At 44.0% G+C, this 19,331-nt stretch overlaps 1 protein-coding gene across 3 annotated transcripts in view; it reads right to left on the bottom strand.

Annotated features, from left to right (window-relative positions):
- The window catches only part of IGF1R (insulin like growth factor 1 receptor), a 274,989-nt gene that overhangs the window by 19,210 nt on the left and 236,448 nt on the right, over positions 1-19,331 (bottom strand). For 2 of the 3 annotated variants that reach the window (XM_063092295.1, XM_063092296.1), the window contains exons 11-18: positions 17,241-17,524; positions 15,756-15,892; positions 15,070-15,229; positions 10,569-10,671; positions 9,919-9,989; positions 5,713-5,942; positions 5,297-5,407; positions 1,638-1,797 (exon numbers count right to left, since the gene is read on the bottom strand). In XM_063092295.1, coding sequence (XP_062948365.1) covers positions 1,638-1,797; positions 5,297-5,407; positions 5,713-5,942; positions 9,919-9,989; positions 10,569-10,671; positions 15,070-15,229; positions 15,756-15,892; positions 17,241-17,524 — 1,256 coding nt within the window. The remainder of the gene's footprint in view (positions 1-1,637; positions 1,798-5,296; positions 5,408-5,712; positions 5,943-9,918; positions 9,990-10,568; positions 10,672-15,069; positions 15,230-15,755; positions 15,893-17,240; positions 17,525-19,331) is intronic. The other variant, XM_063092297.1, reaches the window with a different exon arrangement.

Here is a 19,331-nt window from a genome sequence, read left to right as displayed (position 1 = left end):
AGAAAAATTTTCAGATGGACAATTTATGACGACAGAAGTGTACAGTGAGATGCCTGAGAGATGCTATTTGCGAGGCCCTGAAGCTACTACTCGATACTGTTTTTAAACATAACACTCCCACTCGTTTTTGAAAATTTCTTCCATTTTTCACATGTGCAGAAGATGTCACATAATTATGTTTGATGGCAGGCTTGCTTTATAATCCTAAATTATTGCTTCTTTGTCAGAGCTTGATTTTCCACTCAATCATACCACCTTTTTGTACATGGACTCTTCCGTTCTCCTTCCCAGGAGAAAGGGCTGTGCTACTTTTTAAAAATGTTCATCCATGTCTCTAACTCATGCCACAAGGGGGTAAGGCTATAAAGCAAATGCACAGAGAACTAAGTTCTCTGGACGTTAACCAACGTAATTTACTTGAGCTATGCTGAGGGCCATCAAACTGCTTCCGGTAAAATCACTCATCATGTTTGTTATCCAGGAGACACTGGGCAGTGGGAAAACATTTCTAAACCCTCGTGAAAAATAAAAATGAAGTGTTGAAGTCTTACCTCTGAATTAATCCAGAGATAATTAGACATGCAAATTAGAGGATTTGCCTTTACTTGAACAAAATGGAAAAGAAGAAATCCCAGAAAAAAACACAAACTATCTCTCTTCCTGAACACAAGAGAAAAATTTTCAATTTTAGAAAGAAAAACCACAATTACAAAGAAAATATCACCATAAAGATGCGACATGGTTAAACAGCAAATACAACCCTTGCTGATCTGGATTTAAAATGGCAAGTGCCATAAAAATGCTTCTCCCACTGTGATGCAAAGAGGGAAGAAAGTAGCAATAACTGAGTTCCCACTGCGTACTCTGGATGGGGAACTCATGTTTACTGAGGCCTGTCCCACACCAGGCAAGAGCTTAGTTCTTTCCTGCACCGAGTCCGTCCCAATCTCATGGGATTTGTGGTATTATCACTCCCCATTTCAGAGGCGAAGAAACTGAGGCTCACAGAATTTAAGGCACCTGCCCCAAGTCCCTCATCCATTAGTGGCAGCACTGGGACTTAAGCTTGTGGGTTGACCGGCCCCAGGTGTGATACCCAGTAAGCAGCAATCTCCCCTCAGCTGAGGGGCTGCTCTGCTGGTCCCTGTACCTGCTCCTGCTCTGTGCAGGTTCTTCTCCAGTAGGGCACCTCACCTTTTAGAAAACAATGTGGACCCCTGGGCAGGGGAGGAGCGGACAGTACCCCTTATAAGCTTGGAAAATTGCAGGGAAGATTGGCAGTTTGGAGGAAAACTTTTATTCCTAAGTCAAAACCACCTGAGGACACTGTCTTGATTATTTCTGTAACCAATGCTGAGAAATGTTTGACCAAGAAATGCCTCAAATGCCAAGAAAGGCAACTTCAGGGACCAAGGCCACTACCTGGACCACTGTGCTCATGTGCTGTCAGTATTAGAGCCCAGCCCAGACAGTTTGTGATTGACTGTCAACTGGAGATGATCACATTGTTCCCAAGAGTGAGTCTTGGCACTCAAGAGATGTGTTGGAAAACCTCTCCAGGGATAGGATAATGCCAGCGAGGTCCCCCAAACCTGTGAGTTTAGTTCTTGGTCAGATCTGGAAAGCTAAGGACACACCTCCAATTTTGACTGTGAAATCTTCAGCCACCATGCAATTCCGGGCAGCGAGGTCTCTGTGGACGAACTTGTTGGCATTGAGGTATGCCATGCCATCTGCAATCTCTCCGGCCATCTGGATCATCTTGCTTAGGCTTGGAGGTGCTAGGACTGGATTATTCTGTTGGAGATTAAAAAAAAATATTTCACATGAGAATTTAGGAATTTTTTCCACCCCACATTCTTACAGGGTTTGCAAATCCATCTTTGTTCAATCTGAGCACCACACATCATTGTGCTAAGAGACCAGGACTTGCTCAGAAGGAATGTATCATTATGGAGACTGTGGCATCTGTCTGGTGGTAAAGTCATGTGCTTGCTCCTGGACCACATCACACAGAGCTGCCTCGGGAAACACCAATTAGCACTCCTTGGGACGAGCATTCTCTAGTTTGGGTAGGGCAAGAATTATTTTAAGCAAAACATGCAATTTTTGATATTAAGGATTCTTGGTTTCTCAAATTCCTATTAGTTTATATGTCCTTTATATCTGGAATCAAAGTACAGGTAAAAGGAAGGAGAGCACATTACAAAGGCTGTGCAGAAATAAGCAAATGTGTTTCCCAAATGGACACCGTATGTTTTATTTTCCATATAAGCACTGTTATAAACTATCTAATCCCTTTCTCTCCCTTCAACTTTCTTCTAAAGTGCAAAAACACCAAGATTAATTTTTCCACCTCTCAGTGTGGCATTCCTTGGATTATTATTTTCTGGGGGCACTGAGGAAAATAAGCACTTGACAACTGAAATCTAGCTGAGGCTTATCTTGAAAGGCACCAGTGCAAAATGGTGACAAGTAACATAAATAAACATCATGGCAACATGCTGCCTTGGCAATGGAAAAAAATCACCCCTAAATAATAATAAATCAATTTGGAAAAAAGTTTTGTATAAAACATATTGCCACGTCTCTCCATCCTAAAAATAAGTGCAAAAACCAACCATGACCCTGTTGTTTAGATGCTAATTACCCTTTTGCATACCTTAGTAAAACAGATTTTACTACCTTGTTTCCCTGACTACAAAGCATCTAACACTACAAAAACCATCTTGTTCTGACAGGTGTCACACATTACCTTCCTAGCTCAAACCTCATGGGCTACAGAATAGCATGCCCGGGCTTTGTGATCAGACTGTCTGGGCTCCGGCCTGAGCTCTGGCCTGAGCTCTTCCATATGGGGACCACAATGGTTTCACTGCTGGGAGCATGACCTGAGGTCATGCACAGAAAGAGCTCAATGGTGCCTCGCTCGTGATCAACTCAGTGGATGTTGGATCTTGCCCAGTGAGGTACTAGTTCCCACTGAGAGCCAGTATCCAGAAGCAGTATAACAGCTCTCTGAGCACTTCTAGGTGGGGTTCCCTACACTCAATGATACACACATGTGAACTGTGAAGAGGCTATCAAGCCTGTCTCTGATGACTTAAAATACTTATCACACAGTTATCGGGGGAAGCGATGTTATGTCACCACTTTCAGCCAAAATTGCCACTTTCTTTTACACAGGAGTCTTCTTTAAATAAGCTTTTTTCCCCTAGGACCTAACATTTCCTTTTCACTTTTTTAGGGCTTTGAATATGCATTGTACACTAGGAAATGTGCAAGTGAAATATAAAGTGTATACTCATAATTTGTAAGTATTGGAGTATGAAGTATGGGTGTTTACTATGACATGGTCATTCATAATTAGCATGAAAAACAAAATCAATAAAAGGAATTTAGTTTTAAGCATGAGAGAGAGGGCCAGCACCTTGTCAGGCCATCGTGTTCACTGCCATTCTTGCATTCACCTCAGACAGCAGAAATCTTTAATGCAGTCAGAGCTACTAAAGACAAGCACTCCCATGCACCCACACTTCATGAGGTAAAATCAGCAAATCTCAACTAGGGTGGGAGGCTCAAGTAGAACATAGTGACAATGCAGGATAAGCACACACATTTTTATACTCAAAATGACTTAGAAAAAAATCCAAATCTGAAAAATCTACAGGTGAATTTTACATCTGAAAAGGACTTCAGTAATCACTTTGTCCAACCCTCATTTTACACATGAGGAAACTGAGGCCAAGATACCCATAGTGGCTTGCTGAGGACTGCAGGCAGCCAGAGGCAGAGCCAGGACTAAGACCATGTGTTCTGCATTTTTATTCTGAGCCTGAAATTGGGGATGAAGGGAATGAGTGTTTCATGCTTTTCAGAGGTGCCTTAAAGGATGCTGGTAAGAATTCTACCACGTCTTCAGTCATCTGTTTCGTCAAGCTTTCCTCCTTCATGTTGGTTTGTGCATTACAGTGAGCCAGAAAAAGGCACTAACATCCAGGGGCCAGAGACCAATGCTGGGTGCAACAGAGGTGGGGAGGGCTGTAAGCTGCCGTGCTTGGACTCCTGGCTGTCAAAGAATCCCAAACACCATGTGCTGTAAATAAATGAAGTCATATGTGAACAGGTGGTTGGAACTAAAATTTAAAAACTGCTACTTGGGAGATGATTAAGTTGCAGATTAAAAGGAGAAAAAAAATTAAATAGAACAGCAACAAAAAAAATTCAAAAGGAGCAGAGAAAGGGCACTGCTCACCCCATGAGTAGCAACGTCAGGGTCAAAGTGAGGACTTCAGATCCACCAAGGCAGCCGATGAAAAGGCAGTTGTTGCTGGTTGTTTCTCAGTAATTATCTACCAGTTTATCTTAGAATTAATTACCTGTAAGTCATGTCTCCATATGTTAAAAAGCTGGCTTGTGGGTTAATAACTGCAGCAGCGGAGATGCCACAGTGACTAATAAAAAGCTGCATAGGACTTTAGCAGGCTTAAAATTTGAAACTTGTAACCCAAATTGAAATTTTTAGTAGACTAAGCAGAGATTGTGTGGCTGAGATGATTATCATTCAGAAATGCAAAAAAGACACTGACTCAGGATCAAACCTGGAATGTGGAGGCAGAATCTGAGGAAGACTCAGACCACTGCCAATGCAAGGGATGGACAGGGTATGGAGAGCGGTCTTGTGGATGAGCGATGTCCTGTGCACAGAGCTGTGTGGGAAATCACCTCGGCAACTGCCCAGAGGCAAGGGCAAGAATACAGCCGGCCTACCACAGAGCTTTAACACACCTTTGTTGATGGAATGCCTGCCACAAGCATACCCCTGAGCTACTTGCTGGGCCTGGGATGAAAAGCTGAACACAGTGGATGGGGTATGGAGGGGACACACTGAGACAACAACAAGAGAAAATGCATGCTAGGTGCTGAGATGGTGGCTCCTGGCAAGGGGGCAGGCAAGGCTTCAGGCAGGGAGCAGCACTGACATGATCTGGCAGGTGGATATGAGATGTGGGGGAGGGAACCAAGGTGGAGGGAGGAGATGCAGTAACAAAGGCATAGAGGTATTTGCACAGAAGGGGATCTGAGGAATAGCAAGTGCCTCTCCCAAAGATCAAGGTCTACCTCCAGCTGGGGAAACCCTTACATAAAGGACCTATAACAAGCATGCAGCAAAAAACACTAGATGCTGCTGAAAAGTAAGTGGATTTACAGACGTAATAATACTTTCCTGCGGGGAGTGTCTAAAGGACAGGAACAGGTGAGGTAACATGCAAAGTTGGTGAAAAGCAAAACTGACCTCCGTTTCTGGCCTCAGAGACCTGAGATAACTTTTGAGATCCCCCCGGGTCATCAGTTCCATGATGACCAGCGTTGGCTGGCCCTGGGACACCACGCCCAGGAGGCGCACCTGGGGGAGGAATCAAAAAGAGAGGACTCAGAGGGTGAGGGTGGCCCCCGCCACTTCCCCAGCTATGTGGAACTGTCTGTGGGGGGCTGGGACCTGGGACTCCACCCATCAGGGTCTGGGTCCCATGGAGAACCTTCACATGCGCATACGCATAGGGCTCTGAATGTAACGGTGAGGCCATGGGGTGACCGTGTAGAATACAGGGTGAGACCCCAGATGCACAGGTGTGGCCACATATACATGGGGAGCCCTGGTGACACCCCCTCCCTCTGTCGGATTTTGGCTTTTCAGGGTCTTTTTCTTACCACATGGTGACAATTGAACTCCTTCATCACAGAAGCCTCATTGAGAAACTCAATCCTTTCGCGCATGCTGGCAGCCTCATTCACAGTTTTAACAGCCACCCTGGTCTCGGGTTCATCTTTAACCACGCCCTTGGCAACCCCTTCATAGACCATCCCGAAAGACCCCTGGCCAAGCTCTCGGCTCATGGTGATCTTTTCTCGAGCTACCTCCCACTCGTCAGGAATGTACACTGGAGGAGAAGAAAACAGAATAGAAACAGTCATGGAAAAGAGCCTTTCCACTGACTTTCACGCGTGGGAGATACAGAGACTAATAAAATGATCAAGCAGGAGTCTAGAGCCTAGGATTTTTTTTACTCATCTTCATCAATGGACTAAAACACAAATCAGAAAAAGGAGGAGTACAGAGAAAGAAGAGTTTTTATTCCAGGTCAGGAAAAAGGGCAGAGGTGTGTGTGAGAGGTGATAATGTTGCATGTGAGGTTCTATTTCCTGGATGAACCCAAAAGCGGTGTTAGGGTCCTCAGCACAGACCCCAGACCTGTGCTATCTAACATAGTAACCAGTCCTGACCTGTGGCTAACCCAATCTGAAACGTGCTGTAAGTATAAAATACATGCTGGATTTCAAAGACTTAGTGAAATATTTCAGTAACTCTTATACTGATTACATCTTAAAATTGATAACTTTTTTTTGTTTTATTTTGTCTTTTGTTTTTGACAGTTGGCCAGTTCAAGGATCTGAACCCATGACCTTGGTATTATAAGGTTGTGCTCTATCTAACCAACTGAGCTAACCAGCCAGCCAAAATTGATAATATTTTGGATATACTGGGCTAAATAAAATATATTATTAAAGTTTACTTCACCTATTTCTTTTTACTTTCTTAAAATATGGCTACTAGAAAATTTAAGGTTACATATGTGAATTGCATTACATTTTTACTGGTAGGACTTCTGTAGTCTAAACAAGGTGTCTCTGGCCTGGCCTGTGACAGTTGGGCCTCTAATGAGGTACAGAAGCAAATGAACTCTTGGTACTGAGGGAGACCAGGCGGTGACCAGCACGGAGGGGCAGCTGCTGAGCAGAGGGGGCTCCCCAGGGCTCTGTGAACTCAGGGGCCTCCACCACTGAGTGAAGGGCTGGGAAGGAGATATGGTCAATACTGAGCCTGAGTATGATTTCTTCCCTAGCTTTTGCTTCTGTTTAGATTCAATCTTGTTTGAAAAATAAACAAACAATTCTAGGCAGGAAGGAAGGAGAAAGAAAGAGAAGGAAAGAGAAAAAAAGGGGATGAAAGAAAAAATAAAACCAGAGACTCCATCCCATGACTCAAACTGGCTAGGGTAAAAATTAAAATAAAATTAACCTATTCCATAAGATCAATAAGAAATTTTAATTATAACCATTTTCGTTTAATGCTGTACAGAATGTCCTTGCCTGAAGGGGAACCAGCACCAGGCTGCACCACACGCTGACTGGTAGGAAGGAGGTGGTTCTGGCTCAGAAATGCAGAAGGAATAGGGAGAGGGTATCGCCCTGCGTTTGCCTTCTATGCCTTCAAATGCTGACCCAGGGGCTGTGGTTGAATGTGAGAGAAGCAGCGGACTGACAGCTGTATTCCAACATCCCCGGGTCTCAAGTATTCACCCTTAAGTGATGTACTAAAGGAAAGGTGTTTAGAATAAATTTGGCCCAGAAGACACCACCAATTTACACCTCTGAGGAGTGTCCAATATGGACTATATTAATCATCTTGAATTTTCTTCCATAAGCATTTTTGTATTTCATACTACATATGTGTTTAGGAATATCACACACGGAACTCTCCACTCCACATAGCTTAGAAGGTTTGCACCCCTGAAGAAGAGGCTGATGCTTGCTTAGGAGAGTAAGTATGCAAGACGAGCCAGAAGACAAGACCCTTCACAATACCCTTCAGAAAGCATAGTCCATTTATCTCTGAGAATCCAGGCTTGCTTTTAATCAGAATTAAATAGGTAGCATGCCATAAAACATGGAGTTAAAACCAATCACATTCATTCCTTGGGAGGTCCCTTAAGTCAATACCCTCAATCCTTTTCTTTAAATTCAACTCAACTACTCTGACTTTAACCAGTGGTTCTAAGCTCACCAGCTAGGAGCGGTTTACGTGCACAATGTTATCAGCACTTTCCTGTAGGGGATTTTCAGTGTACTCTGGAGAATGGTGACATGCAGATTAGCTTTGGGAGAAAGAAGTTTTTAAGCACTTTTGAACTGCAATGTCATTTTGTTGCCCCTTGAGGAAAGTGGCTATGTGGTGCTTGTCAAAAGGCCAAATAATTAAAGTTCAAATGAGGTGACAGTGTCCCCACCTGTTGATCTGAGTAGCAATACGTTTGTTTTTATTTTGTTTTGCTTTGTTTTAAAGAAGATGACAGGACCCATTATTCTGCGTACTGGAAGCATGCAAAATTTGACTTCAAGTCACCATTAGAGAGTCTGATTTTATTGTGTGAATGCTCTCTCTAAACTCCTGGACACTTCATAGTCAAAGGTGCAAATGCCAACCTCTGGTGCTTTATCTCATAGCAGAGTAGATTCTCTGGTATAATCTTATTCCACCCTCACAGAGAGGGCAAGTGGCCCTGCACTGTCCCTATCAATTCTATTGTCTGTGATGATGCCCTTGGCTTAATTAATTTCTTCTTTTTTTAAAAGCTATTATTTATACAAACAAATACCTACTTCTAGCCGTTTTTTTAATGGGAAAGTTCTTCTCCAGAAATAACTACTCTTGTAAGTGTGGTATGCCTCCCTCCAGAATGTTCTCTATGCCTTATATACACACACATACATATGTATGTATATATGCCTATTAAAAAAACAACTTTTTGAGACGTTTATGTAAACAGGAATAACAGCCCTATTCTGCACCTGATTCCCATTCAGCAGGGGCTGCTTTTGATTGCCTTTATTATAAACATAATTGAATTAGAAATGATTAAAGCAATCACAGTAAAACCTTACACATTTATATGGTGCTCTTAAGTTACCAAAGTATTTTCTTGTTTTCTCATATGATTAGGATATTCAATTAGAATAATCATGACCCTTTATTTCACATCTCCTGCATGTGTACTTTCACTTCTTCTGAAGCAAGAAGGCGACAAAAACTTCTTCTAAACATATCCACAAAGTGTCAGGCACTTATCTGTTAAATTGATGAAGCCGGTCCAGCCTTTCCTGGGGGCCAGCTTCACTGCCTGCCCCAAGGACCTCACAGCCCTTTTCCATGGTGACTGCACCACACAGTCAGCAAGATGCAGCAAGAAGAGCCAGGGACCATTCTCATCCTGACTTCTCAACTGCCTAGCAAGTGACCCTGAGCAAATTCCTTCTAGGAGCTTGTTTCCTCACCCACAGGTGGGCATAAGACAACCCACCCACCTTGCAGGGGTGTAAGGAACAAAGGGCACAGTGTTTGTAAAAAGCCCCTGGCAAAGTGCTAGTCAATGGTACTAGTGTTGCTAGACCCTATGACCAACCCCCCGACACCCCAACCCTAATCTGACTTACTTAAAAGGTTTGGATATCAGTATACTAGGAAGAAAAGATAGAAAAAAGCAAAAAGGAAAATAACCATCCACTACAACCCAGCTTCCCAGTCAGATAGTATCAGCCACTTAACTAAATGCCCCTTATTAGTTATTACCAAGTGGAATGCGAATGGGCCTGAGGGCATAAACTGCAGGACCCCAGTCAGGAAAGAATGACAGAAACATTCCAAGATAAAAAAAACAGGCAAGCAGGAAGTAGTCAAAGACAATAAAAATGACATAACACCTAAGCTGAACCTAGTTTAAAAGGACTGTTTTGTTAGCTGCAGCATAACCTCTGACTAGATGCTAACAATTAAAACGCATTTTTCATTCTAACATAAAATTTCAAGCAGTTAATAAACTGGTGATTGTGCTGGCCACATTCATCTCTGAAGCCTGTTTTTCCCACAGGTACCCCACAGAGTCCCAGAAGTTTTGACATATTCACCGAACTGCTAAACACTTTGATTAAAAAAGAAAGAAAAAAAGAAACATTAAGGAAGATAGATCAAGGCCAAAGGTACCTCAAAATAATGCAAACCTCTCCCCTCATTAGCAACACTCCTGAAAACCCCCATCAGCTGCCCCCACCCCTGGTGGTGCACGAGGCTGGGACCCTCACCATCGGCTGCGCTGAAGTACTCGGGGTTCACAGAGGCGTACAGCACTCCATTCCCCAGTCTGCTGTTACTTCTGTCAAAGAAGATAAAATTCAGGTTAAAAAAAAAAGCCCACCGCCATGTATTTCTGTAAGTACTTCTGTCTCTGCTCTAACAGTTTTATGTACTCTGTCTCCGTAAGCATCAGAAGGGAAGGAGAGCCTGCTGCTCACGACGGCTCCTGTCCACACTCCCAGTTCAGACCTGGGCAGGCCGTCAAACACTTGCTAAGTCACCTTGTGGCATCTTCAGTGGCTCCAGATTCGAGCTCTTCAAGAAACATTTGTATCTTTAGTTTACTGGAAATAACAAGGCTTATTTGATCGGGAAGTCCAACATGGTGCATTTGGAAAAGCTTTGCATAAACAGCAGTATCTGTGCAACAGAACAATCAGTAAGGGAAAGACCTGTACTATTAGAAAAATGTTTGTTGTTGTTGTTAAATCATTAGAAGATGTTCTCTTTTCTTGCAAAGAACATTTGACTGGAAAAATCAGGTTTTCCAATCCATTCAATATTTCCCCCAAATCCTCAAAATGATTACTTACACTCAGGTTCAGATCATCAAGTCACTTAGCCACAAAAAGTGTCTAACTTTGCATAAGCCACTCACCTCTTTCTGTGGAAGACGTACAACATTATCACCAACCCTCCCACGATCAACAGGACGGCAACAGGCAGAGCAATGATCAGATGGATGAAGTTTTCATAAGCTGCTTCAGAAATGAGAAGGAAATAAGAAAAGTCACCAGGTGAACAATCTGCCCACTCATTTCTTTACATTCAGTTGGAAGTATGAAAAAAATATCCTCTGAAAATTCCTTTACTCCCCTATTATGCACTAGGAATTACTGAAGGTAAATGGTATCAGAAATAACACAGTAAAGAAACTGAATTATCTGAAAAAAGATGAAATAAGTACAGACTGAGGTGTATATTCATTTTTCTAAGTACAGCATATTCTGATGTAATAGTTCAATGATGGACTGAAGGAAAATAATCTTTGTATGCTGAGCAATGACTGTTAGTGAAAATGCGTAATTTGCTGAAATAAAATAACCAGAGATTCTTACATATATAACATTCAAGCCATACTGACTTTTATCTGTCTTAAGACAGTTCCAAAGACAATTTAAAACACACACACACACACACACACACACACACACACACACACACACACAACTGGATGGCACCCCTTGTCAACGCTGTTCTTAATTCTCCACAAACATTTGAGTCTGGTTATAAGTCTGAGACCACAGAGCTTGCTGCTGCACTTGCCACCCATGCTTGTATGACAGATGCTAGGCTGGGCACCAGGGACTTGGCCCCACACCTTGGAAAGTTTTGCCAGATATGGGAAACCAATAAGTCAACAGGTAGCCCAACAATGAGAAAACTGGACTGCACCTACAGCAAGCATGCAGAGAGGGAGGGAGAGGAGAGAAGAGAGTCAAGAGAAGCTGTCTAAGGGAAAGTTCCTTTAGCCTGAGTCTGAAGGAGAAATATGTGCTTTCCTTGGTGGGAAATGGCTTAGAGATGATACCAGAGAGAAGTGAGGGCTGGCTCACAAAGGGCCTTGTCCAGGCTAAGCAGTTTCAACTTCCTTCTGCAGATTAAAAGAAGTCAGTGAAAGCTTTCAAAAGCTGGAAGTGAACTGATCAGATTTGTGTACAGAGAAGATGGCTGTGCCTGAGGACAGACTCGGGACCTGGCAGCAAAGAGGAGAGACTGCTATGTCTCAGAGAGCTGGAAGGGAGAAAAGACATGTCCCCCATGTCTGTGCTACCCACTTCAGACCTCATGAAGAAATCGCTGCTCTTCTTCTATCAATGAGGAAGACTCACAGAGATGACCTGGCTTTCCCAGGGTCACACAAGTAGCTGGGAAGTCATGGTCCAGGGATGAGAGTCCAGCCTTCCTGGATACACAGCTCCTACTGTCCCCATGATGGAAGCAACCTGGAGGCTGTGAGCTGTGGCAGTGGTGGTGGCAATGGAGGGGCTGGGCTCCAGAGCTAGTTAAGAGGTAGAATCCATGAGACTTGGTTTGGAATGAAAAAGTTGGCTGGAGAGAAAGAAGAGTGAAGGGTGTCTGTGAGATTCCTGGTTTGGATAATAACTGACTTACGGGGCTACTGCCTGAGCTAAGGAACAAAGGAGGGAAGAGGTGTGCTGAAGGCAGCAACTGTGATTCTGGTTTTGTGCACAAGGAGCTTGAGGCAGCCACAGGACACCCAAGTAGAGATGTCTATGTGGAAATTGGTTTGGAACTCATTGGGGACCAAGCTACACTGATCATAAGTCATCCATCAATGAGTATTTTGCCACTAAAAACTATTATTCTTTTTCTTCTTTTGAGACTAGTAAAGCTGTTTCAGTTTTTTAATTAAAGATACTTTTTATCAAATAGGTCTCAAAATGGATGCAGGCTCCTACATTTTCTAATTCCTGGAAATACTCACAAGTTATCATTGCCAATGGGAAGCTGGCAGATTTTTCTTTTTCTCCCCTGAGGACTATTACTTTTATTTGTATCACTCATACTACTGGTCACGTTGTACCGTGTTCTCTTTAAGTCTCACATTTCAACAGGGACATGGAGAAACTGGAACACATCCAGAAAAGAACAAGATGATTAAATGGGTAGAAAATTGGTCTATGAGACTGGGCTACAAGAACAGGCCGAAAGACCTGAGATTGTTTAATTTGGAAAAGAGAAGTCTGAAGAGTAATTTAATAGTATTCAAGCACACAAAGACTTCCTAAAAGGAGAGCAGTTGCCAGAAAGCTTCCAACGCTTCCTTCTCCTCTGAGGATTAAATGAGAGGAAATGAGACTGAACTGTAGCAGAAGAGTCTTGTCTGACATAAGGAAAAACTTCCCAACAGTGAAGCAGTCATGCAAACTCAATTTCCCTGCAGTATATGCCAACTTTTGCTGGAAAATTCCATCAGACGGACTCTTGGGTTTCCCACTCGCATCCTGGCACTCACAGGGTTAAAAAATGGAACAGCAAAGGCAGACAGGAACATGTCCTTTCCCAAGTATGCCAAGTTCAATAAACTCCAGAAGCCACAGCTCTTTTTCAAAGACCACAGATCTCCAAACCTAGGCTCTGTTCCTAGGGGATGTATAAGCAGGAGTGGAGGGGAGAGGATAGAGAAAGCAAGCAAGTCACTACTCTGAAAAGGTTACAGGAACACTGTGAAGGTTCCAGGTACTGGGAAGGGAGCACAGGTTAACTGGTAAGACTAGGTTAAATGGACTAAATGAGAGAATTCAGACTATTTTAATTGACAAAATTACTTGCCTAAGCATCCGTTTAAACCTACAACCTGAACCCAGGCACATAAACTGTTGTTGGCTCAAGGCTTGCAGTGCTATTCACCCCAGCCTTCTCTTGCTGTCACTATTAGGGTCTCAGATATCATGCACATCTTTGAATAGCTCTGACCAGGTGGACCAATGGAGTCCTAGTTTTCTAAAAAAATTAATTGAACTGACAAATAGAAATCAGATATATTTACTGCGTAGGACATGATGTTTTGAAATATGTACACATTGTGGAATGGCTTAATTGAGCTAATTAATATATGCACCACCTCACACACTTATTCTTTTATGGCAAGGAACACTTAAAATCTACTGTCCTAGTAATTTTTAAGAATATGATACATGGTTATTAACTATAATCACCATGCTGTACAATAGTTCTCTTGAACTGACTCCCTCTGATATAACTGAAATTTTGTATCCTTTGACCAAGCCCCTGGTAACAGCCCCCAGCCCCAGGCAACCATCATTCTACCCTCTGCTTCTTTCTATGTTTAACTTTTTTAGATTTCCCATGTAAGTGAGATCATGTGATATTTGTCTTTCTGTGCCTGACTTATTTCGTTTAACATGATGTCCTTCAGGTTCATCTATGTTGTTGCAAATGACAGGATTTCCTCCATTTCTGAGGCTGAATAGTATTACATTGTGTACATATAACACATTTTCTTTATCCATTCACCCACTGATGGACACTTAGGCTGATTCCACATCTTGGCTGTTGTGAATAATGCTGCAATAAACATGGGGTGTAGACATTTCTTTGACATACTGATTTCATTTCCTTTAGATATACACCTAGAAGTGGGACCTGTTAGATCTACTCTGTCCTTGTTTAACCAGACTCCAGTTCAGAGTAGCAGGAATGTGAACACCAGGAAGGACCAGTCCATCAGACCCAAAAGTACTACCACTAAGTAAGGCTGGGTTGCTTTTTTGTTGTGGGGAGCAGTAAGAAATGGTGTTATGACAAATTTGATCCCATTATATGAACATGAAATAAAATCTAAAAAACTGGGTTTCTAATAAGAAATAATAGAAACTCAATATGGAAATACTAATTTTATAGTATTAACACCAAACAAAATACTAATTTTCTTGGTCAAAAAACAAGTATGTGGCCCTTTTACAAAATTTAGCTTTAAAATCTGAAATAATCACAAAGCACAGCCTTCTAAGAATTCAGTCTTACGGAATTTGGCTCGAGCATAAACTCACAACATTACCCAGCCTCTGCACCACACGGTGGGGACTGTGTGCTTTCAATGCATATTGCTGCTTTAAGGGTGTGTGTGTATTTTACCAGCAGGCAGTTAAGGGGAGCAGAATGCCTCCACCTGGGATACTGTCATGGAGATTCCTGCTTTGGAGCAGGCAGAACCAGATGACCCCTCGGGTTCTTTCACCCCTTAGGATTCTGAACTCTAACCAGCTTCATTGACCAGACAGGAAGTGGAATGGTCAATTCAACACTCTGTAAAATGGCTTTGAACATAAGCCAGGTGGAAAGCAAAGGTCTCCTCTGCCTCTCCAGTGGTGGCACAATCTCAAGAGGGGCTCAGACCTTCTCCCTGCCTGTCCCAGGAAGTAGGGACCCAAAGTCAGCACCTCTCCAGCCTGAGCTCCCAGACAAGGTGCTGGCACCTTAGTGTGACCTTCTGAAAGTTGGCCAACTCCGTTCTAACAGAATATGAGACTATAAGAAAGCTACAGTGACCCAGGCTTCCCAAAACTCAACCTGCTTCCAGTTTTACACATTATTCCTGAGACAAGCCTTACTCTTAGGTGCGACATAGAAGAACACAGGGTCCGTCCAAGATCCATTCCCAGAGAGAGAGGTGGCCTGAATCCGGGCCGTATAGTTCCCTGGGTTTAGCCGGTTAAGCTTGGCCCCTCCATACTTCCTGTATTCCTGCCTGGACACACATTCCCGCTGATCCTGGGGGAAATAAGACATATATGTAAATTTCTCACAAACATTGGAGAAATCTGGGACCTGCCAGCTAAATGCACTGCGCTGGTGACTCTACCTGCCCATTCTCTGACCTCTCCCTCTCCACCTAACAATTATCCCGAATGTCAATAAAAAAAGAAGAAACCAAGTCTTAAAAGGTAGTTCTCAAGTAACTTTAAGCATATACAAAAGTTTTAACCAAACATTTTTGTAACCAAAAAGAACTCCACAAGGATTAAAAGTTATTAAGACTGATCTACCCTATGCCATAAGGTCATTTTCTACAATGGAATAGTTTCTTGAGGGTGAGGAGCAGCCCAGCTCCTCACAGGCTCTGGAGTGTTCCTCACAGAGCACAGAGCAGGTAGGAAGATGTAAACCCTCACCTACTGACCACCTTATTTTACTATTTTTAAGTCTTAAGTCAAACAGGAAGTAACCTGGGTTGTAATGGATCATATGCTACCAGCTTTGATGGAAACACAGACGTGGACCACTGCCCCCGTCTTACCTCAATTTGCGATCCGTACTTTACTTCATACATTAAAATCAATCCATTGGGATTCTCGGGTTCTGGCCACTTTAAGAAGATGGAGTTCTCAGGCCTTGGCTCCCAGGTCACAGGCCCAGGAATGTCATCTGCTCCTTCTGTACAACAATTTAAACAAAAAAACAAAGTTGGATTTGGGTGTCCAGGGAGGGAGACAAGCAAAGGGCTAACCTGAGAATAACCTGCCATCCATGCATGCAGGACTGTGGACAGTGACCACACAGACTCCTCCTGAACTGGCTGCTCACTCTCGGCAGAGGTCTCAGAATCGGACAACCCTGATGACTTGCCCATCTCAAGATGCCGTGATACCCTCCCTTCTCCTGGCCCCCACCAAAAAAGCCTGCTACAAGCACAGAAGGGAAATCTTGGCAACCTAGTTAACTTTCTTCTTCTATCTTATTCCTTCTGCTTCTACCACTTGAAAAAAGAAAACTATGTGAAGCATCAAAACAGTGCTGAACAAGCAGAAGCAGAGTCCGGAGCCTTAGGCTGGGACAGGGATCCCCCGTAGTGTGCATCTACACGGGGAAATGGCAATTCTTACATGGGCGGGAAGGATGGTCCCAACTCAGCCTGCAGGAAGCTGCAAAGAAGCTGGTGTGGAGGAGGAGGGCTCCCTGCTGTTACCAGCTTCTCCCTCAGCTACCCGCTGACCTTGTGGTGGTTGCTCTCTTGCTTTTGCTTCTCAAAGGAGTGAGTAAACTGGTGAGCAGCAGTCACAGAAAGTTACAGTTAGGAAAGGAATTGAGAGATGAGCTGGTCTATGTCTTTCCTAAGAGGGTTGGGGAAACTGAGGCATAGGAAACTGACAGCTGCCTCAACGCACGCCGCACGTCAGAAGTGAACCCAGGAGACCCCCTCCCCAGACTCCAGTCACCTCCATGCTCTTTCTACTGCCTGATGCCTCTCGCAAGAATGAGAACCAGGCAGTTCCCCCACCTCCAAAGATGGATGAATGACTGTATGAGCAACAGGTAGTGTCTAACTTATAAGACAAAGCCCAGACCAAGTAAGCAGGACCACAGGCTACTCCAGGAGTTTACCTTGAAGAGCGATGGTTACTCTGAATCAGGGTAGCTAACTGGGGATTTCACTGAATCTGTGGTAACTCAGGAGGGAGCAGACTAATTACCTATGCACAAATGGGGCAAGGGGCCGTGGGAATGCACAATGTGAACCAAGTGTGGGGAGGTGAGTGAGCCCTGCAGAGAACTCCCTGCTCTCAGGTACCTTCTGCAGAGACAATGTCACTATGAGAGCGAGGGCCCTGCTCCCCAGGTGGCTGGGTCCACCACACTGCCTACTAATGATCACACATTCTTTAGTAAACAGGCCCAAGACTAAGGATCATTCCTGGGTGTCAGACCCCATATCCATAAAACACGATCTTCTCCACTAGCCTGTGAATGAGTCAGCCATGGGGTTAGCCGGATCACTACATACCTGCCGGCATGGTTCTTGCAAAGACAAAGTTGGAGGCGCTGCAGCCCAGCTTCTCAGCCTCATGGTTACAGCTGTGGATATCAATACGGTACAAGGTAAAAGGCCGGAGGTTAGAGATGATTGTTCTCTCCTTGTTATCTACTCTGCTCTCAAAGAAAGGGTACTCTGTCTCTAGCTCTTCTGGGTCTGTAATATTGTAGGCATCTGCCACCGTGGTGTTCCTGCTTCGGCTGGACATGGTGGTGTTGGCCACTTGCATGACATCTCTCCGCTTCCTTTCAGGTCTGCAAGGAAGAGAGAAACTTGGCTTGTAAAGGCTTCTATGTCTCTCTTTTTCTTTTTTCTATGACTTGGGTAAGAATAACAAACAAAATAAAAATCTTAACCTTGGAATAAAAGGAGCTATTAAGCCCCCTCAGATAAGGAGCGACAATTAACACAAGATCTCCTTCTTCATTATTTATCTGGCTTTCTTTACTCTGCAAACCTCTGAGTTGGCAAATGCCTCCCTGGCTCCAGGAGTGCTTACTCGATTATTACTAGAGATAAACAATATCTTAGCCACTCTTGGTCAGGCAGTACCTGGCTGACTGGTCAGAATACTAGTGTCATCTGGTCACAGACTTTATGGTTAAGCATTAAAGGTGATGAACTCACTGGTTGCACTAAGAATTATTAGGAGGTGAGGGGAGAGGCAAGGTATGTGGCACAGGCCCTGGAGCTTTGATCCCCTCTGACTGCAGAAATAAAGTTAAGCTGCCTTGAAGACAGCAGCAAGCACTTGCTTGGCCCTCACCTCTAGTGCCTGCATTTGCTGTGCTCCTGCAGACCTTTCAAGCCCAGCTCTAACCCCCACTCAGCAGTGCACCTGGTTCCTCCCCAAGTACTGCCCAAGAGAGGAGCTGAGTTTTTGTCAAGGATTGGAGCAGGGCTTGGAACAACAGCTACAGAAACAACAACAGAAAAGCAAAAGGGAACGCATGAAGTTGCCGAGGGCATATGAGGCAGCCAAGGAGCCGGAGGGTATAATCCATCCAACTGCTGCTCCAGTGGGATATGGAAAAATGGCCTTTTTGGCTCAACTAGAAACCTCAAAAACAGGCTCCTAACATTCACAAGAGCCAGCAACAACAAACAACGTGACAGAAGCACCCAGACAGAGAAACAGCCACCCTTGGGTCAGGCACGGAAAGAGGTGGGAAACAGGGTGCTGAGGCTATCAGCTGGTGTCCCCATCTTACGAATGGGCAAAAGTGGGGAGCAGGTGGGACACATCCCATCTGCCCAAGAAAATGAGGAGGCCCAGCAAATAGGGAGCTCATTAGTCCCATGTAAGGGAGAGAGCAGCAGCAACAGCAGAGTGGAAGTTCTCGAGGAAGTAGGCCTCCACTCGAAGGGTCTGCTGACTCTCAGCAGGCTTCCTCCTGGTCCCCTCGCCAAAACCTGGAAGGGGAACGCAGGGGCTAGGGAAGGGCCACTGGCTCCCAGGCTTCTGGGACCATGGATTTCCCTGCAGAAAACATGCTTCTTCTTGGTGTAGTGACACACCGGGCCCCCACAAAGGCACAAAGTGCCCAACGCAGACATGCACACTATAGCAGGCAGAAAACCACAAAGCCAGGGGTGTGCACATTTGCTTTCTGCTTTCGTAACACTGGAGGAGGAAGGGTAAAGAAATGAGGCTGATAATCCCCCATCCTCACACCCTGCAAACCAACCAACCAACCTTCCTGGAAGGCGAGAACACAAGAAACCACATTTACTGCTAGGGAGATCTCTTTCAACACATTATCAACAAATTTCCTGCCTTCCCTTCAAAACCAACACAACACACTTGTCTGTAAGTAGGAAGTTGCTTAGGTTTGATCTACTGCAAAACAATACTGTGTCAAAACCCATCCCCTAGCCTGCCCCCATTTAACTGGGATTGTACCATTAAGTACACTCAGTAGTTTACTTAGTTATAAATAAACACCACACTTTTTAAGACTGCATAGATGTTACTGTTGACACTAAGTCAGGGACCATGGGAGGGAGGCAAGACAGAACATTATCAGGAATGGAAGTAAGCACAATGGCCTGCACATAATT

Source organism: Cynocephalus volans, chromosome 3 (genome assembly GCF_027409185.1).
Source record: "Cynocephalus volans isolate mCynVol1 chromosome 3, mCynVol1.pri, whole genome shotgun sequence".
NCBI classification, from domain to species: Eukaryota; Metazoa; Chordata; class Mammalia; order Dermoptera; family Cynocephalidae; genus Cynocephalus; species Cynocephalus volans.
Note: the sequence above shows the minus strand (reverse complement) of the source record. Positions and strands in the feature narration are given on the sequence as shown.